We start from the raw sequence: 22,105 nt of genomic DNA, 5'->3' as shown, positions 1-22,105 counted from the left end.
TCCAACTTTACAAAAAGATTTTATTGAAAGGATTGAAAAATATTTGTTTTCAACAATATTTAAAACAAGTTTTCAAAGCATTAACAATATGTAACAGGATTTTTCCTCTTTTAGAAATTCAGTACACTGCTTTATTCCATACTACATCAGTTGTTAGTAACTTCTTAAACTCTCTACTAGAGAATAACTTTAAAAAAAAAAAATTCATTTCCAAGCTTCCATTTTGGCCCTTTGTAGAGTGGAAAGGATTTGTAGGTACAGTGACATTTACAAACCCTTATATTAGAAACACTGCTCTTCATCAGCAAAAACCTATTTTACTAGTACAGTTTAAACAAGTTACTTTGAGTAAGCTACATCAGCAAAATGAGCTTTTATTGCCAATATAACCAAGTCTGCATTACAGCTTTTTTTCTGGTTCAGCTGTGGTTTGAACAAAAGTTACCCACACTTAAAGCAGTTAAATATGCAAAACTTGAGTGCTGTTTAAACCTCACTAGCCTGCTTGTGAATTGCTGGTTTGCAGATTAAAGGCCTTGAAAAGGGACTTTGTACAGTTAGACAAGTTTGTAATGTATTAACACAATTTGGGCTGTGTTTTGATGTAAAGCAGCTAGTACAATTATAATAAACACAGCTTTTTGAAGAAAAAGCAAAGACTAAAGTCATCATGTGACTTTCTTTCCTTTAGTCAGTAATTGTAGCTTTCTACTTGGCTGATCAGTGATCCAAATAAGATTGTTATCAAGTGGGAATACTTGCACAAGCAAAACTGCAGAAGCCTCAAAGCCAGTAATGCAATTGCAGTACATGATAAATTTAAAGACAACTCCTAATCTAGATCTAGATCTAATCTAGAGAAAGTAGTTAGGTAAGTTTTGATTACAGATTTCATGAACTATGCACTCTGAAAATTAAAGTTCGGCAATTTAGTCAATAATAGCTTTACTATTATAAAAAGCATAAATAAAAAGTGCTGAATATAGTTTTATCTTTAAAAAAATACTAGATAAGGCTCATTAATCATTTCGCCTCACCTCCACAAAATGATTTCCAATTCCTAGCGTGCCTAGTATTCTGCTTGTTTTCCACTTAACAATACATTTATATAGCCACTATACCCTGTTCCTTTTCTCAATTATTGCATGTTTAAATAAAATAGTTTCAAAGCAAATAGTCCGACACTTCTATAGTTCAAAAAGTAAACAGTTATTAAATAACTGAATACTCCACCTAGGAAACCCGTAAGCAGCTTCAAAACAGTGATAAAACAATTACTGCAGATTCAAGTGAAAGATAAATTCCAAAAGCTATCTGGATATTCTCCAAGATATCACAAAATTTGTCTATTTAGACCAAATCAAACCAATATTCTATTTTACAAAATTTACAAACCCAGTATTAATTTATATTAACACATTTTCATTGTGATTTGTATCATTAATCAAGAGTTTGCTTCTCTTTTATGGAAAAGTGCTCTCACCTGGATTTAATAAAATTAGACAGACTAGGGCAGCATCCAAAATGGAAGAGATATCATTTAAACCATCAGAGGACAGCAGGTTAGGCAGAGTTTGGAAATTAATACATTTCCCATTACCACTTTGGACCACATAAACAACATAAGACAATCATGAAAAGTTCAACAGAGCTTCTCACTCCACTTTCAAGGAAATCCCACCTTCATCAGTAAATTAATTCCTCCACAATATTATGCCGTAGGCTGAAGTTTAACAGATAACATCCATTCTTTTAATGACCAATGCAGCAAGACTCTGAAAATGCTAAAGTTTGGATAGTATGATCATGAGACTGCACCACAGAGAACATAAATGTAAACATTATACTTGGGTTTGATATTTTTCATTTAAAGTACAGTACAAACCCTTTTTTCCCCAACTAGTTTTTCTGTTGGATTTTTTGTTTTTTTTTTCTTTCATAAAAGCACATACAATAAAATATGTACATAGAGAAGTTAGAAACATTTGAAAGCATCTTAAAAAAGTAAATACGAGACTTAGAATATCTTGAGTGTGCTGAAGGCACCATTGCTACTCTACTGGGAATGTGTCCTCTCATTTATCAGCCTACCAATGCAGTATCCCTTTCTGTATTACTCAGCACCAAGAGTTGGAAGGTATCTATGGAAGTTGAGGGCACTCAGGGCCTCGTATAGGATGTTCTTTTCTTCAAGACAATAGTGGAACTAGACAATACAGTAGTAACTGAAGTCCAGATTCTTCTTGAACATTTGGAGAATTTTTTTTTCTTTTTTACTTTACAGTCTCTTATGGTACCATTTATTCCAGAGAATCAAACAAAAGTAATAAGAAAAAACACCACACTGATGATTCCCACCAACAGGAACTGCAGAGCTATGACCTAGCTCAGCTACAAAAACGGAGATCACTGTAACAACCAAGTCCATGCTAATGCTTGTCCATGCTATTTGTGGATGTTTACACAGTGATGACAGCCAAGGGTCAAACACTGCTCAAATGGGCATAAGATACATATATATGTATATATATTAAAAAAAAAATACTTTTTTTTACTAGTTCCATCTATTAATAAAAAACATTCTTCATGGGTGTTTCTTCACACTGTGTCACATTCACAAGTAAGGAGAAAGTATTTTAAGCGCTGTCTTGATGGGGAGCTCTTCTGGGCAACACATATTTAAGCTAACAAACAGGAGCTTTTTTTTTTTTTTTAAAAAGAAGATTTTGTAGAGCCTTTATATGCATAGCAGTCTTAAATGGAATTACAAATATACCAAATTAAACGGAGTATTTTAATGCCACTTTTCTATTATGTATCTACATTCAGCCTACCATGTGATTGGTAAGTTACAGGTTACAACCAAATCTACAGATGTGGTTGTCAATACCAATCAGAAATAATCCATTTTCAGATTGCTCATTTGAAGGAAATTCACACCAGATTACAACAATCAGAGCCTAATTTCTTCCATTCCTACTCTTGGTGGACAAGAAATAGCACAACTTCCAGCCATCAGCAGATCAGACAGATATAAACTATAATCACTATGTACATCTGAGATGGTGACCACACTTGTTAGCCAAAAACTTAAAAATCCAAGCATATAGAAGGGATACTGCTACTTTCCATTCCCGTGAGTCTTGTTAGATGTAGACACTCAAAATTCTTCTTCTTCAACAGCAAAGTTATTTTGCTTCTTCCGAACATTCCAGTGTAAACATTCAGCCAAGCTTTCAAACCAGTCGCTCACAGGATCTCGGAAACAGATCGAAGGAAGGGGATAGCAAGAGGTAGTGATGCTAATACTGCAACAACACAGGAATACCCCAGTCAGTCAAGGGCAATGAATAGCAATTTAAAAAAAAAAAAAAAAAAAAGAAAAAAAAATTCTTCTATTCACTAGCTAACATAATGCTATGTTCAGCCAATCTGGTGAAACAGCAAGTTTCCATAATCAAGCAATAACCAAGTCTGCAGGCTCATCTAAATGGAGTGAACACATGGCTTGAAATTGTTAACAGATGCACCGTGGACAGCATTCTTTGACACAGTGAGACTATTGAACCCACTCCATGACATCCTGCAGTCTTTTGCTGGTCTTCACATCAACAACACCAGGACAAAGGAAAATGTAAGTCACCACCTTAGCCTTTAAGTTTCAACTACAAGCAACAGCAATAAAAAGTCTAGCACCTAACAAAGGGCCAAATCTCATGTTTGAATCCTTACTACCCTCCTGATCTGTTCTATAAATCTTTCAACCTCAGAGGAAATACAAACAGTTCAAGATGGAGTGTCATGCCAGCTATACATTTTCCTTCCTGGCAACTTGTATGGACCAAGAAAAAAAAGAAGTCATCTTGAATGGCAAGTCTACCAGTCACATATCACACAGTTGCCTTAAATCACCTCCCATTAGGATAAACCACCACATTTTGCACATAAAAAAATGAGGAAACTTCACACACTGCATTCTGCTCACTCAAGGCAATAGCATCGCAAACGACCACAACCCTTCACTAAGTAAACACAGTTTAAACCATATGGCATTATTCAGAGCCACTGCTTATGTGCAACTCCCATTGGTTTACATCTTCTCAAACTCCTAAGATTTATCTCTAAGTTAAATTTACAGAATTTTCTAAAGACATGTCCATCTTCCTTGCCAAGCATGCCATGTTTACATGCTTTTGTCTTAACATTTCACTTGCTTTCATAGGAAGATCTAAAAAACCCAAGTTAGAAATTAAATACTTTTAGCGCAGTTTGTGCTGTAAGAGGTGTTAGGGTTTATAAAAGCTTGTTTCTTCACTACCAGCAACCCTTTTGACAGATGTTAGAGAATGAGATAAGTGCATGAATCAGTATTTTCTATGCTTAGAAAGAGATGCCACAATCAAAAAAAGGCTTGACCTGTCTCCATGGCATATTTCCTGCCTCTTCCTTCCATCAAATGAAACCCATGCTGTATTTCTGGCATCCGGGGAAAGCATAATCTGAAAAAGAGAAAAGAACTAAACTTCAGGTCCAAAACCTATTTTTCAAGAGTAAGGAACAAACACCTCCTTCATTGTCCCTCCGAGAACAGAATTGACTCTTCGCAACTTTACAGTTGCACTGAAATTCATAATCTGTCTGTAATAACATTGCAGTAACACACCACACAAGTTCCAAACCTTCATTTCACGTTTGGTATATATACACATATTTTTCTACACACAATAAACCCCCTCTTTATAAGTACAAGGTCATAAACCAGACCGACCTTCCAATTACAGCCAGTGCATGCTTTAATTCAGTTACATGAGTTGACTTAGCATCTCTTTCAAGAAGAATAAAGTTAATGCAGAAAAATAGATTTTAATACATAATGAATCTAAAGCAGTTAAATTTAGGAAGTTTTGCTCATATTTAACATACATTTCTATTAAGAGAAAAGAATTGACTACTATTGGCCAGTAACACCCACTGACGTGACAGTAATTGTGGACTGAGCTGTGCCATGAATAAACATTCAATTTATGTTGTAAAACAGGAACAAAAAACCCAGTACACACTTATTTCTTACTGCTAATCTTCTAACGTCCCTAGAAGAGCCCTTCTAAACATACTAGCTCTCTTCCAACTTAAGTAGACTGGAAGCTTGTAACAGACACAAGAAGCAGAAAGGGATTCTTCCTTACACATGGGTATTTGTTAAAAAAACACATTAACTAAGTCCATTTCATATTGAGGTATTGCATGCCTTTTTTTCCTGCAAGACAGCATTAACAAAAAATAATTAGCGAATTGCAGATAGCTCTACCAATATACTCAAGATCTGCAATATTTGTTGTTTTAGCCATGAAAGTAGAATTTTTCATTCCCTTAAACGCCACTGATTTACATGCACTTTAACCGAAATAATGTAAAATTTGATTAGTCAGAATGCAAATGTATGTATGCCCATTTCACAGAATGTTACACAACTACAGTCCAGTAGGAAGCAGCGTGAAGTATTCCGCTAGTGGGTACACATTATTTTAAACAAAGATGCATTCTTCAACCGGACTTGATCTGGTCCTCCTACAAATGAAAGAACGCAGGAGATACACAGCATTTCCTGACCGCTTCTGCTTTGGTTATTACAGAAGTTTTTAACTTACAAAGAGAAATAACAAAACAGAAGCTAACCTTGAGTTCCACTCCAGCAGGAACAACAATAGGTCTGAAAGACAATGAGTGAGGGCAGATGGGGGTGATCATTATGGCAGGAACATTTGGATGAATCATAGAAGCTCCTGCTGCAGCTGCATATGCAGTGCTACCAGTTGGCGTGGAGACAATGACTCCTGTGAAAGGAGCAAAAATTTCATTTACATAAGCATTACAATCAATGTGTTATTTTGGAAGACAACTAAGAAACAGCACTGTTATGAAAATGAAGCAGAGAATGTATCAACTTGTATTTCACAGGAGAATTGCAGTCTAATACACAGAAAGTCAGAAACTCTCTTCTAATCCTGGCACAGCATGTTAGTTCTATGGTTTCATGTAAGTTGCATAAACTTCTAGATCTCAGGTTACACAACTTTGTAACAGTGACGTTCGTTTTTTGAAGGATAAGAGCTTTAAATATGAACTTCTGTATTTCATGAGTTGAGATCTTAGGCCTTCAGCAAATTTCAGATATCCCAAGCAAATTTTTTCTAAGCTATTTCTTGCTTTTAGCCCTAACATACCATACCCAAAGAAACTGCCACTTGCTTTTGCAAGTCCATAAACAAAGCTTACAACACTTTAATGCTTCGTTGTGGAACACATTAGCTACCAATGAATAAACATACCTATTCGCTGCACACTAACGTTTTCTGTCACCAGTGAACAGAAGCTTGAGATTTTGTTTCCATGTGAGAAAACCCTCCAGTAAAATAGCAACAGTCTACACATGAACTAATAAGCAATTTAACTCAAGAAGCAGACTCACCATCTCCTTGCACTGTTGTTATCAGGTGTCCATCTAGAAAGACATCTACATTGGAAAGGTAAGAAGAAGGACCACGATCCACTACAACTTCATTTAGGACCTGCCATGACATCAAATATTACACCAGTCCACTATTGCTGACTTGGCAATGTAATAAATGACAAGCTGAAAAAAGCTTTGAAAAATTCATACTGATTTAGTACCTGCCAAATTAGACTCTCTTTACAGTTCTGTCTTATCAAGTGCCAGCTGCAGTTGTTAGATGTTAAGAATTATTTCCAGAAGCTGGTTATTAACAATGTACAGGATTTTTCTTTTCACTTATAAAAATCTTTGGGATATCCCATTTTAGAACTACTACTTTGTCTTCAAAATAGAAGGAAAATGTTACTACAGGAAAGTATAATATTAGCACTTATGATTGCAGAAAGTAATGAGATACACCACTTCCTCATTGTTTAGTACCCATATTGTGAATTAGAGCAATATGGATCTGTCCCACACTACTGGGCTAATGCAGGTAAACTAATGGAAAGCAGAAAGTTATAATAAAACAAGTACAAAGCAATTTACAAACAGCGTATTAGTTCTTTTGCTTATTTTGCCCTCTGACCTGATATTGCATAATTTGCTTGCCCACTTCCTTCTCCATATTTGTAGACACTACTCCATTTTCTTCTATACCATTTTGTACTGTCATTTTCTCTCTGTGCTCTTTTACTACTTTCACCTTCAGCCTGCTTCGTAGAACAAGCGCTGCATTGCCTAGAAGTGAAATATAGGAGAAAGTACACAAAAATGATATGCTAGTATAATAAATAAAACCCTGTAATGACTAGCAAACTGTATGAAATGCCACCTCTCTATTGCCCGTGCTTTCAACATTCCCAATTTCATTCACAAGATAATTGTCTACATTTGGTTAAAGCTCAAAACTCATTTTTAGTAGTAATGAGCAAAATTAAAGTAAAATTTGAACCCAGTCCTTCCTCCCTTTCCTCATGATGCAAAAAGAAAATTTAAGTTTTATATGGACATGATCAAGATGGGAAAACACTGTTAGGCTCATGTGATCTTCACTAAGACAAAAGCTAAGCTTAAAGAGAATGAGTGCATTAGAAATACCTATTAAAAGACAACATTCTAGCAACGTGAGAATTTATACGTCTTTTCAGGAATCTACTTTGGATGCAACTCAAATAATCTCATATTGAAGAAACAAAGTATTTCTTCCCTTAAATATTTTATTTGCCTGACTTCTCAGTATTTAAGCTCTGTACTGCTTAGAGAAACAGACTACCACAGATTTCAGAGCTACACTCTATTTGTATGTTTATCTATCATTTAACAGAAATTCTGCATCATCTTTTACTTGTTTACTCCACACAGGACAAAGTTATTTCTTAGCCATTTTCCTTTGCACAATAGTACAGAAAGCAGCACTGAATGGGTCAATGCAATGCAATGCTTTTGTTAGTTTAGTATACATTTCTTGTGACTCAATCTTATGGGCCAACCTAAATGAGTTGGTTAAGAAAATTTACTAGCCAACCTAAATGAGTTGGTTAAGAAAATTTACTAGTCTTGGAAAAAGCTACAGAAAATGTAACAAAAAGAGACACCACACCTTGTGCCCTTAAGTTTACCTTCTATAACCTGAGTGACTTGGGACTGAAAATTCTCAAAATTAAATGGAGTAAGAAATCCAAGGGATCCCAGATGAAAAGCCATAACTGGAGGTACACTACCCTATCAATAAAGAAAAGAATTTAAAAGCTACTGAATAAAAGCAATTCATACTTCTACTAATTGCCGGTAAATATTTTGACTATTGATGTAACTTCAACTGTGCATAATAAAAACAACACATTACATAGACTATTTTCAGAAGGTATAGGGTGAAACAGTCTTGACAAAAAAAAAGGAATGAACAGCAAAGGACAAATACTGTCCTCAATAACAAAAGAAAAAAAAAACCAACCACCTTCAAATACTTCAAAAAGAAAAGAGGTCTTTAAGTCTATTTCCCACAAAGACCAACCTGGAAAAGCGAAGAAGCATAAAGTAAGGTCCCATCTCCTCCCAGGCATATGATAAAGTCTATCTGATTGGAGATATCATCATAATCTAGAAGCAACATTGAAATAAAAGTTTTGAATTAAGTTTTATCAACAGTCTTAATTTCCTAACATAAATTAAGCGCAGCATGCCAACATTCACTCACAAACATAAAAAACCACACCTAAGATGTAACAACAGCCGTTTGCAAATACACATTAGTTTTACAAACTTGACCCAAAGACTAAGGAGATACCAAGACAAAAAAGCAATATACTTCAACTTTACTTTCAAGAAATCATTACCATACCTTCTCTGAAGGTGCAAAATTTCTTCTTCACTGGTCCAAAATTATCATCATTAGCTATAGCGGGGTCTTCTAATACTTTTTTTTCTACATACACTATCATATTGTTCTCCTTAAGAGAGATAAGATAAGCTTGTTAATAACCTTTTAAAATGACAGAATATTTGACCCTCCCCATAATTTACATTAGTTTAAAACATATAAATAATAATTTACAGAAGTGGTCTGCATCTCTTGGTTGCGGGGTTTATTTTTAAAGTGTGGTCTAATTCCAGTGAGAATTTTGCAGCACGCACAGACCACCTAATGAATTAAACTAAACTAAACTTTGGAATATAGATTACATGATACAGTAACATTGCTGTTTGTTCAAGGCTTAAAGCTTTTTATATCTCATTCCCTGTAACTTAGAACTGCAAACAGAATGAAGCGAAGTTTTGAGTTTACTTTTTTTTTTAAGCTCTGTACTCGAAGTATTTAAGTACCGACTTAAGCTCTGAAACAAGTTTTATTATTTCCAGTGGCAATGGGTAAAACAATGTTTGCACTATACACTCCTGTACATTCCACATTCAACGGAATCAGTAATTGAAAACAGTTTAGATGTAAAATTTTTAATCATGGTTAAAAATGGAATTTACATTTCATTACCTCAGTAAGATACACACAAAGCTCTTTAAAAGGCTGCAGCAGACTGGCATCACGTATCTTTTTAATAACAAGGACGCTCTTGGGAGGTTTGTTCCATGTCAACCTCTGGCTTGCTGGATCCTGAATGTGCCTAGAGAATAGAAAAAAAGACAACGTTACTACATTTTACTTTGATAACGTTCTGGTCAGTTAAGAATATTATCCTTAATTATAATTGCACGCAGTCCTAGAACAATAGAAATAAGGATGCAATAGTTCGTGTTGTAACGATGCCTTTTCCCCCCATGAAATCAACCAGTGCTTTACTATATTAAGATAGTAACACAGTATTAAAGTGTCCGTTCTTATAACTGCTACCATGCTAGTAACACATGCAAACGGAGACTTTAACAGAAGCACTACAACAGCTCCTGGATCAAGTTCTTGAACTGACATCTTCCCTGATGCTTCCAGCCATAATGCTTTCCTCTCATCTTGTCTTAGTGCTCTCTCCTCTTAAGCCGACTCAAAATAAGGAGAAACATCCAATTAGAGAATCAGAAAAAGCTACGGCATAAATGTTTTTCCCATCCAATACTGTAAGTCAAACAGCTTAAGTCAATGTGAATTTAAAAAATAGTGCAGTAGTTCCAACCCAAATATTCTTTTTAGCAATGCTTCCTTCAGCACTTTTTCACTGATACCAGTATACAGTCACAGTTTTCTCAATACAGTTTGAAGCCTGTAGATGCAGACACAAATTCTACAGTTTTATACTAAACAAGACCATTACAAGAGAAGGACAAATAATTAAGATTCACATGGTCATCTGTACGAAATCCTCAAGATAAGCCTTAACAACTATGACAACACTATAGTACATAAACTCTATTCTGGGAAGTCTGCATTTGCAGCTCTTATACTTCCTATGACAAAGCCTCATAAATAAAGGGCTTAAACAGGAACAGATGCCTGTATACTTCTATTCCAGGCAAACATTACAGATATGTAAGCATACATAACTTTTGTGCAAAATTTCTTTAAAACTCTAATCTATATATTATTTTAGTGTTGATCCCAAAACAAGTTTATCTGCTTAAAGCTGCACAACTACCAATTAAAAAAAAAACAAACCACCAAACCAAAAAACCCCACCAAACCCAAAAAAACCACAAAACTTTTAAAAGAATTTTAAAACTCCTGTCTGCCTGTTGTCAGGACAGTATTCTAAGACTTGAGAACCTCAAGAACTAAATATATATACACAAATAATCTTACAGCTTTCAAGAGGGTTCAGTAAGAGAACACTCATGTTGCTCTGCAATACATTTAGTTGATTTAGGAATACCCAGCTCTATTTTCCTTCTTCATTTATATCTACTTCTAAGCTACATAATTTCACAGTTGTATTTTGCATATTACAAGCATCCCATCCTTTTCCATATGGTGCAGATATAATCCATAAAGCAAAGCAGATTAGTATAAATGCTGAACAAGCCAAATTTACAAAGAGATTTGGATTTAGCACTTCAAGGGTTAAAATAAAACAGATGATGATACTGGAGGTGGAATAACCTGCTCATTTTCCTTTCCAAAATGCCTAAACTCTACATATAAATACAGCAGAAACTAGAGATTAACGAAGTAGTCTAATACCAATAACCTTTACTAACAAACAGTGCCATCTCTCCTTCTAAATATCATTACATAACACAGAATACAAATATGCAGTTACACTCAGTATCACATACAGGCTTTCAACATTACATTATGTGTCATCTCGTATTTTACAGTCAAGGAATCATAGAACAGTGGAGGTTGGAAGGCACCTCTGGAGATAGTCTACTCCAATGTCCTGGCTCAGTGTAAGGGCACTTTGAAGATACCATCCTCGGTCTCAGATATCGCCATGAATCTGAGATTACTATGAATCTGGAAGGCTTCCTCTGACTTGACTAATCAACCAATAGCTAAATTGAAAATAAAACAAAACAAAATAAAACCAAATAGGAAGAGCTGCATTCATGTGTTTATTGCTGCCAAACAGTTGCAAAGGAACTAAAGCTGAAGTTTTAGATGCTATTTCCAATACAAATGGTGACTAAGGAAGCGTTTTCTATACTAAAGTTAAATGTATAAAATTAAATTCCTCAAATTTCAACACTATTAAAAGGTAAAAAATACAAATAGAGAAACCGCCCCAAAACCATTTCAAGATGATCAGGCTATCTTCTAAACCTGGCAAAGAACTAAAGATTGCAGCACTGCTTTTCACTTATAAACCTAGAACTAATACAGACTTCATTCAAATGAAGGACAGTCTGCCTATTTCAACTGTACTCACCAATGCCACGTAGTTCTACTAAATGAAAGATTATTCATAACATGCTCTAAGATCTTCATGTTTCTTTCCAGGAGTCAGGCAAATGCAATAGCTCCAAAAAAAAAAGAAAGGCTGAGGCTTTTATCACTTATTAATAAACTGCTACCTCAAAGAAAACATTTTTCTCTGAATTTTTTTTTCCCCAGTTAAGTATGTCAAATCAGTCCCAATAAAAAGTTGTGAGGCTTTACAGAAAAATCCTGTATAAAACGTCTATTACATATCTTCAGAGGCAAGATTCCGTAAGAAAAATCCTATTTCAAGAAAGAATTTAAAAATGGGTATTTGACCTCCCCTCTCCTCAACAACACAAGCACCTGATTCTTTTTTCACTGAATAGTCATTCAGTTCTTCTGGTCATCTTACATAACAGTCTTCGGAAAGCAGGTCTTTCAATACAATCATCAACACTAGCACTTAAAGAGACACCAAGACCTTCACTAACTTTTACCCGTACATAAAAACTAAGGTTTTCTGTTAAAAAATTCTCTCCAGTGAAGAGAGTTTAACAGTATTACTGACTGTAGAGAAGAAAAAGCCAAACAAAAAGGTTTTTCTTGTTTTTAAAAGCCACAACAAAAATCTTAAAGTAAGAATAGTAATTTACAATCTGGTCTTTAAATAGTCCTTTCCTTCAATCACCTGAGAGCACCCTTTTCTCCCCAGCTGTTCTGAACACTGCATAAGCAGTCTTTTCCCCAGCAAGCAGTATGCATTTAGTATTGCCTGCAGCCTCTGTACTCAACTGATCTTGACACTATCATTATATACGATATAATGCCAGCCCAGCCCATGGGGAGGAGCACATTTACCAGTCAGGTGGGTAAACATACAATGCAAGCTGGGTTTTCAGATGAACTGCAGCGCTCCAAGCCACCAGCCTTAGAACAGACAGAAAGAACAAGGAAGCTGAGAGTTACCGTACACTGCAAGATTTCCACCACACCCTCGTAGGAAAAGTTAGGATACCACCAACCTGTTTTGAGGAAGACTACTACTATTTAGGTAAAGATTTAGGCAAATAAATACTTAAATACCTTACGTTTAACTGAAAAGAACAATGAAACAAAACTTTTTAAAGGGACAAAAATAGGGACCACTAACTTAGTTAATCTGTAGAACCCTGACATTCCTCATTTGACCAAGTCAAGACACCATTTATTAAGTATACAATACAAGGTGTAAAAAGCAACACTTTTATACCACCCAACATACAAAATTAAAATGTTTATATGCCTACTAAGCAGAAACCAACCCTTTTTTTCACATTAAGTTTATCTGCAGGGTCCAAAAGCAAACTTGCCTTAATGACATTCATACACTGAAAGTGCCATAGATCAAATACAAAAATTCAAACTACTAGCTCAAACACATAATACCAAGAGAGAGAAGGCTTTCCTCAGATTTCACAGTACACAGAACAATTTCTCCTCCTTTCCTTGTGTTGTCCATAAAAATTTTTGTTCCTCTATCGTTCAGAAACACTGCTCTTTACATACTTCAAGATGGAATAAACAAAATGCTACCAATAGCTTCTCCGTATCATAATTAGGTTTCTATAAGGGTGTTTAATACACATGGCAAGTTTACTGTCAATTATGTTGGAAAGTGTTCATTATAGTTGCCATTGTTGACATCAAACTATGGATTGCAGATTAGGCAAAACACGTCTAAACAAAACTTCAGTACTTAATACTATTCATATGCCCTGCTGTATTTTTATGTGAAATGGTTAATTTTTTTTTTCCAAAATAGATATACTGAGCTGTGAAAAAACTCCCATTAGTTTAGGTAGTAGATAGTGGGCTTAAGAACACCACATTAGTTAGTAATGTAAAACCAATAAAATTAATTTCCTTTTATGTCTGCAGGAAGTATTCCAAGCGGCAAAACCACTATAAATCCATACAGAGAAATACCGATCTTAATCCTATCACCCCTTGGGAGAAAAAAAACCCCAAAAATGACATCCAAACCCATATTAGATTTTTCAACATGCAGATCAAGCTAATGCACATCTAATGGGGTTTTAGTTGAGGATACAGTTCAGCAGTGCTATCCGTTCTCCTCTGATTGACTTTTTAAATGCTGAACATGTGATGAAAATGGCAGGCCAATTTTGGCAATGATGACCCCAAGCTAGCAATCAAGCAACATGAAAATCTCTAAATGTCAGGTAAAATACAAACAATCCTGATTAGGGGGTGAATAGTAGAAAAGCAAACTTTTTTCTTTCCCACAGAATAAGCATAATACCATTCATTTGACAAGTACTTACATAATCGTTTTAGGATTTTGCAGCATACAGGCCTTTGGTCCAAATGTGGTCACTGGGCATGGTCCATGCAAAGAGCGTGTTCTCCTAAATAATAAATAAAAGAAATGTGATGACAAACTGGGTATAATTAGCTCCCCAACCACCAAAACCACTTCTTTGAAAAAGCTGCACTACGCAATACAGGGCAAAGTACACTTCTTAATTGTGGCTGACCAGCCAATGTAATTTTACACATATTAGCTCTCACATGTCAAATCTAATACTTAATTCCTGTACCTACTCCTTGAAAGTGATTTTAATCAAAGCCTCACTCATAGTTTATCCCCTCCACACACTAATATTTAGGAAGTGATTACTCTGTATCAGGTACATATTCTTCTTGTATTCATTTCATCTTTACTTTGCACAAAGGAAGCATCACAGCCTCAAAGAAGATATGGTCAAGTTTTCTCAAGTTGGTTCTGTGAATTCATGTTAAGCCTGCAAAGATTCTATTCAGTCTCAACTCTTCTGGACACTACAGAACACATACAGAACAGTACGTGTGTGTCTCAGAGAGACCAAAAAAATGTGTAGATAAATCCCAAATTATAGAAACATAATCCATTTTCAAGGTCTCACTACTGTGAAAAGGAAAATTCCTATGTTAAAGAAACAAAGCACAGATAATTCCTGTTTCAGAATGAGCTATATAATTCTTACATATTAAAAAAAACCTTTGATTTTTTTTTAAGCTAGAGTAAGAAGGCACTTAAATAACTAAAGGACACATTTTTCAGCTCCTCAGTTTGTTGTAATCCTAAATAATAGTCAAGATGATAGCATAAACAAGTATTTAACACTTCGAGTACTCAGCCAGGTACTTGAGCAGTAGTTGACTGAACATTTCAGATTTTGTAGAAAGTTATTTAATAACACCGAGAAATTATCAAATGAGAGACTTGGGGCAACACTCAAAAGAAACTCAAAATATCTCTGTAATAACACTAGCTGAGTGAAAGAACAGCAGCATTCATGTTTTTTCAGGTAATTCAGTAGTCTCACAACCTTCACTTAACAAGTGTGCCTAATCAATTAATTAAAATACAGAGTGTAAGCCAGGACTTTTGTTTACACAGTATAAGCACTTTCTCTTCCATAATAGTTTGGCCTGCATTAATGTCTGTTGACAGTGAGCAAGCAAACTACTAAGCATACAAACAAAAAAATAAGCCCAAGGCTGCTGTTGTCAGGCCATGTTCTCAGCAAAAAAACCTACAACGACTAATAGCTGTGTGTCATTAGGGTGTGTAAAGGATTAGCCTGCATCAATTCTTAAGTGACTTCAGCTTCACTGCTGCAGACACAATAAACATGATACCTTCTTTTCTGTATTTCTTGAAGCACTACATCTTATCGAAGAGCACACAATTTTAGAGCAGGACATGCAGAATGATTAAATGTGGTATAAATACACATAAAATAGCTTAATGAGTGCTCTTCATCTCAATAAGGTACAGTAACATATATAAACTAGGTTTCCCAGTGTAAGGCCTGACAAGCATTTACAATGAAGTCTCCAACACCAAGGCAACACCTTCAGATTTTTTTGCCACGGTCAAGTCACAGTAATGGTGTCCTGATCATTTAAACACTTTTTGTTGTTGTTTAGATCTTTGTACTTAATAAATTAATAAAATGCAAATCCTTCAATTCTAAGGTATATGGAGATACCTATCTGCAGCACCAGGCCTTAGTTTTGAATAGGTAGGAAAAACTCTAATTTTTTCCATTTATTTATCTAATAAGAGCTAATATCATCTTTGTCTTCAAATAAGCAGGAGCTCTGAAATGTCATTTATCCTCAAACTTAAATCCCACCCAGAACACAGGATCACTCCTAGCTCCAGGATGAGATTATCTGGAGCAAGGCAGAACTGTTCTGCCTTACTTCCCTCGCACATCCTTCAGCAAATCTGCAAATGGGAGTAAAACTTACTCAAGTCATGTAACTGTTGAAACATTATGTAAATGCTATTAGATTTATTCCATTAAAAAAAAAGGGGGAAATATGTCCTTCCTGTGCTTAATTCAATTAAAACACAGGAACTGGTAACTAACCTATTGCTTGGCAGTAACAAATCTATTACTGCACTACCTTCTATTGTGTATATTATAAAGTAGCTCAGACCAGCGTGATGACTCACTCTTAGTATAAAAAAACCTCCTCAGAAATCTAACAAAAATAAAAACCAGATGACAGGTTAAAAAGATATAATTAAGGAATAACAGCAACATCTTATTTGTTCCATGTCTAATAAAATATGCGTGTGTAAGATTTGAATTCCAATAATGAAAATGAGTATTTAATTTCCTACATCTAACACATAAAAGTGATTATTTGTTTTTCAAATATTTTTTTCCATTTGTAAGTCCAGGCATGACTAATCCAGTCAGATAAGAGTATTATTAAGTGTTTTATAAAGTTTACATTATTTATATTAAAACAGAAAAATGAGCAAGGACTGACATAAATAGAGATTAATGTGTGTACCAATACATTTAAAGAAAACAGTAAGTCTCTATCTACTTGTTAACAATTACACTCAAAATTGGGATAGTTAAATAACACCCTGGCAACATCACCTCCCACTTCTTGCTCCACTCAAGTAACTTGCTTCTCCCAAATAACTCTCTTTTTTGCCTTCTGTCAACACAGGTCGTTATTCCATGCCACTCCCAGTAATTGGCTAAACTCTGTTCCTACAAGAGGCATTAAATATCCACATCTGACCTTCGTGACATTCAAAAAAAGTTTTCTCTGCAAGCTCCAATTAATAAGTGGTATACATTTTTGTTGAGATTTTACTTGGTTTTATTAATAATCTATGTACTATTCAATCAATAGAAGGTAAAATGTTTGAGTGAACAGAATTTAAAGTTGTAGTAAGACTGTCTTTGCTAAGAATGAGCAGCAACACACTGGAAATTATACATCTTTTAGGAAAATATACTTGCCAGTTCAAAGCAGATAGGCAACTACTTCAATCTGAATACTACATAGCAAGCTCTAGATCACTTTCTGGCATTCTGCAAAATGCCTTGTGACAATTTTGCACTAAACTGAAGACAGCCAGTGAACGAATGCAGAGCATCTTAATGAAAAAAAAAATCTCGTAAGCCATAACCCTAATTCAAACCCACAATGGGTAGGGTCTACAAAGATCACTTCTAGTTTGAAAAAGTAGTTATTTAGCTAGAAGATAATAATACACAAAAATTTAGACCACATGGTCTTTTACACAGGTTGACTGAAGTCTACATTCTTAAAGGTTTAAGTGGAGAAGGGAAAAAACCCCAGTTTTACAGCACGCTTTTAATGTAAAGTCTTACATATTGACTATGACACACAACACTGTAGCTAGAACAGTACAGTCAGAGCACGGTCCTTTGTGAACATTTTCCAAAAGCGTTAAAGTACACTGACTTTCTGAACTACATATGCAAAGCAAGTATTTTCCTAACCTTTTAGCCTCTCCAGGTAAAGGCTTTTAGTATGCCTCCCTTCACCATAAAGCTTCCCCCTGTGATCTTCAGCCTCACCCACATATGCTCTGCCTTGCAAGACCATTCCTACCAGCAAAGCAGTAACTCTGGACGAGAATTTCATCTGTTGAGAAACTCCTCCATGATTCTGTCCGTGTTTTTATAGAGGGCCACAATGTAAGTAAAAGTTCTGCTATGCTTCCCACAAGATCAAGACACACTGCTACCACAGCAGGCTATTCAATATTTACAATGGGTCCAAAGATCACAAAAATCAAAAGTTCTATCCAAGCTGTCCACATGACAAGAGCCTTGCAACTAGATTAGAAATTTGGCTCCAAAAAAAAAAGGGGCGTTTCTCACTGCTGTGAAACTCTCTGCAAGCACAAACCTACTTTGTGCTGCCTCACATTACCATATAACTTAAATACTCATACAGGTTTTTAATACACAGCACTAAAGCTCTACCTAGAGCATTTGCAAAAATCTGCGGAAGTGTCTCTACTGTTGATTGATTCTTTTTTGAGACTATGAACTCTGCAGATACCTGTTTTGACAGCCATGCCATTTTGATTACAGGTCTGCTCTCAGTCTACCCCCAACCTTTAACTTCCTGCCTTCATTTTGGACTAACAACCTTTTGAAGTACATTTTAAGAATCCCTTGAAAGCAACTTGCTGAGCAAGAGGTAAAGTTCTGCCTACTAATTAAAGATAGGGAACCAAGCACAAAACTGTTCCTTTCTTGTGACCTGAGCTACTATCAAGCTATGAATTAACATAGCTCAGTACAGATGTATTTGTATTTTATTTCTGGAAGGTACTTAAAATTTCTGAAGCTAGGTTGAAATATGACAAATATCACAGTATTCAAAGTTCAAATCTACCCCAAAACCCTGAAAGTCAAGTACTTGTGCACAACAGCTTCCTCATATTTGAAAATATTTTGTTTATCTGCTTATGAACAATAACCTTCTAAATTTTTATACTTTAAGAACTTCTCCTAGCCGGAAAGATACCCATACTTTCACTAACTTTCTTACTAAGAAATAATTTCAATACATGATGCTACAGATAGCAGTTTTATGTGCAGTTTGTCTTCAAAAAAAGGATCTACTACATTTCCCATAGCCATTTTTAAATGCAAACACTTCACTGAATCCAGACTCTGACATACTTACTTCAGACAGCATTTAAATGGCACATACAAAACAAATGAGTGATGTGTTGTCTTGCTGAAGCTATATATGCACATATAGAATGTTGCTGAAATATCTACAAAAAGCAGTTTAAGATCTCCCAAGAAACACTGAAATAGAAGGCAAGCCTCACAACCAGCCAGAAACTATTTACATGAATGTCAGTTTAGAGGTGACCACCTACATGGCTACTTCAGAAAATCAAGTTCTTTTCACAGCATGAACCACAATAGGATGGTTCACTAATCACCTCCCTCTCTATTTATTACCACAAAACACTGTTTTTATTTCTGTTTATTATCACTTGTCACAGCTGCAAGACTATGGTTATATAAAAAGAGGAGCAAAAATTAAAACGTAGATAATTTTTTTTTTTCTTAAAGGTAGCAACAATGGGAAGAACCAAGATCCATACCGGAATTCTTTGGTGCTTCCTAGGGCTGGTGAAGCAGACAAACTTCGTGACTTAGCTCGTCCCCGGCTAGTACTGCTCCACTCCTCATCATCATGACATGTTGAGCAATGATAAGCAGAATCTGAGCTCACATCAGCCTTACTGGTACACAGTTTTTCTCGATTCATCTCCATACTGGAAGTGAAGGAACCTCAGCGAGAGAGAAATTCGATTCCTGTGGAAAAACACCAGGAGAAAGGGAACAGGGAGGAGAGAGAAGAAAAATCTCAGTATTAGCAAAGCTAATAGAATAAGTATTAAACACCGAGTTTACACACTTCGATAAACACTTCTAGAAAGGATTTGGGCAATTGGTAGTTCTTCAAGGTAATAAGACGACACTGGAAGGAAAAACAACCAGAATTAAAATGTGTATGTTCCCAGATTTAGAAGAGGCTCATTACTAAGTTGTTTCAAGACTAGCACAGATTCATGTCTCCAGTTATATATGGGATATAATAAATTTGTGTTAGATACTGAAGAGGAAGAAAAGCTTTAAGTATTTGCCAAGGAATCGAGACTCAGGAAAAACTAAAGTCTCCTATTAGGCTACACATATATTGAAAAAAACAAAACTACAATACTCTAAGCTATAACAGAAAAAAAAAATGTCAAAGTAAGCACAAAAATAACGCAATAAAGATAACCTTAATAAACTTCAGTTCTTCAAAAAAATGAGATTAATACCAAGCTGAGAAGAGACAAAAACAAGGTCGAGGACGATACCAAAGTTCTTAAATAATTTGTGACAAACTGGGGATATGGTCCAAAACAAACAAGATGAAATAGGGACAAATGTGAAGTATTTCACTTCCATGAATAATCAGCGCAAATAAAAGATAAACAGCTAGCTAGACAGCAATTTTGTAGAAGTAAAAAAAAAAAAAAAAAACCACCAAAAAAACCCCCCACCAAAAACCAAACTAAATAACCATCCTTCCCCAAAAGTACTAGAAATCCTGTATGTAAGTTCCCATCATTATTTGAACCAAGTAGAAGAAGTCTTATCAGAATATAAAACAACCTTCAGTGTACGAACGAACACTGAACTATAAACAAATAGTATTTAAGATAATGCAGTCCAGAGGAACAGTACATTCCTCAAGTCAGCTGATTTCAGCATGGGGAAAAAGTTGGTTCATTAAAAATTTGCAGATCTTTTTAAAACAAACAGTTTCATCACTTTGGATGCACTTCCCACTGTATCGTGTAGAGAATGGACCATAACGTTATTGTAACCATTAAAATGGACTATGGCTCTGGAAAATACTCATAGAATAACGATATTTGGCTGTAAAATTACCAGAGGATGACAATCTCCACAATTTTACAAGTACTGTTTCACAGCATCCCAACTTTTAGATAACAAAGCAACAGTAAAATGAAGTTGTAATTTTAGATTGAGCACTGGCTCAGTACTAAATTAGACAAAACCACCATCTAATCAAACTAGAAAATACTTTTGCTCTTACTGTAGATTAGGCTTACCCTAAGAGAACACCACTACAAAGAGGTACAATTACTGTCAGCCATTAATAATTTATAAGATTCTGCACTTGTAAAGATATCAGTGTTGTTGGTTACTCATTGCTTAGCATCACCTGTGACCATGACTTGGGAAATAGTCATTTCAACACATTTATAATTTTTTACAGCTAAAATTAGAAAAAAATGTAACACTATCTATAGACAACTTTAAGCTCAATATAAATTTTATGCCAGTTAGTTGATTTATGCACCTAATTACTCTGGTTGTGCAAGCACATATGTAAAACAGACTGTAAAATCTGACTCAACATATATTATTTTTAACAGATTTTAATTTGTATTACCTTTTACCACAACCTCATCAAGCTTCAGGAATACATCTCTGGCTGGTTGTTCCTGAACCAGCTACAGAAAACAAATCATTCAGATATCCAAGTTTCAGAAAAGAAGTCACTTTGAGATATTCAGTATCTCTGACTGGAAAGGGTCTTTCAGCATCTTTGTGTGCATGAGGAAAGTTCTTACACTGTTTGCTCTTTAAATCATAATCTAAACTAGCCCACCATTTTTACTTCAGAGGTTCCAGATAGACTTGAACAAGCATTTCGGATGGATTCTGTGCAAACTGGATTCTGAATTAAGTCTTCCTTGTCAAATACAGAAAGCACTCAAAATTTTAAGTTCTTAATTTTAACAAAGATGGCTTTACCCAATAGATTTTAAAATAATTAAAAAAAAAAAAAGCCATAAAGGAAACTAGACACTCATTTACCATCCGTATGTAGCTACTCGCACTGGTAATGCACTTATTAAAGGCCTATCAATCAACTATCTCAAAAAAAATCCAATACCTTAATTTTTACTTTAAAATCTAAGGATTATTCTTTATAACCTGAAATCATTCTTATGTTTGTTATATCTATTTCATAGGGTCCAGCATGCTTCTCCAGCATCTTTATACACCCAGACTTCCACACACTTTACCATCTTTCTGATTTTTAAGGAATTACAGATCTGACTATATCTTTACTGGAATACCATGCTCTTAGCTAATATTAACCAAAACTATTATAGTGAATCAAAACTAATGCTTAGTATACATGAATACATTCCATTTTGTACAATGAGCCAATAAAAATGCTGGAGATAATTATTCATCAATGGAGGAGATCAACTCCTGAAGAATAATCCAGACAGGGAAACAAAAAAGCCACACTGGAACTGCTGGAGGAGAAAGAGCAGATACCAAAAACCACTGCAACTGTGTTTTATTACCAAATTTAGAAACTAGGTATTTCCAAAAGAAAACCTGTCC

At 35.1% G+C, this 22,105-nt stretch overlaps 1 protein-coding gene across 5 annotated transcripts in view; it reads right to left on the bottom strand.

Moving 5' to 3' along the window:
* The window catches only part of NADK (NAD kinase), a 29,905-nt gene continuing 7,800 nt past the window's right edge, over nucleotides 1-22,105 (bottom strand). For 2 of the 5 annotated variants that reach the window (XM_052792170.1, XM_052792169.1), the window contains exons 2-12: nucleotides 19,264-19,477; nucleotides 14,126-14,209; nucleotides 9,486-9,615; nucleotides 8,838-8,946; nucleotides 8,511-8,596; nucleotides 8,116-8,218; nucleotides 7,083-7,234; nucleotides 6,470-6,569; nucleotides 5,677-5,834; nucleotides 4,417-4,499; nucleotides 1-3,308 (exon numbers count right to left, since the gene is read on the bottom strand). In XM_052792170.1, coding sequence (XP_052648130.1) covers nucleotides 3,161-3,308; nucleotides 4,417-4,499; nucleotides 5,677-5,834; nucleotides 6,470-6,569; nucleotides 7,083-7,234; nucleotides 8,116-8,218; nucleotides 8,511-8,596; nucleotides 8,838-8,946; nucleotides 9,486-9,615; nucleotides 14,126-14,209; nucleotides 19,264-19,436 — 1,326 coding nt within the window. In that variant the 5' untranslated portion in view covers nucleotides 19,437-19,477 and the 3' untranslated portion in view covers nucleotides 1-3,160. Of the gene's footprint in view, nucleotides 3,309-4,416; nucleotides 4,500-5,676; nucleotides 5,835-6,469; nucleotides 6,570-7,082; nucleotides 7,235-8,115; nucleotides 8,219-8,510; nucleotides 8,597-8,837; nucleotides 8,947-9,485; nucleotides 9,616-11,808; nucleotides 11,900-12,489; nucleotides 12,514-12,680; nucleotides 12,729-14,125; nucleotides 14,216-17,741; nucleotides 17,874-19,263; nucleotides 19,478-22,105 lie in introns of those variants that run through there. The other 3 variants (XM_052792172.1, XM_052792173.1, XM_052792171.1) reach the window with 3 other exon arrangements.

The sequence above is a fragment of the Harpia harpyja genome, chromosome 7 (assembly GCF_026419915.1).
Source record: "Harpia harpyja isolate bHarHar1 chromosome 7, bHarHar1 primary haplotype, whole genome shotgun sequence".
Classification (NCBI taxonomy): Eukaryota; Metazoa; Chordata; class Aves; order Accipitriformes; family Accipitridae; genus Harpia; species Harpia harpyja.
This window is presented reverse-complemented; position numbering and strand designations above follow the sequence as displayed.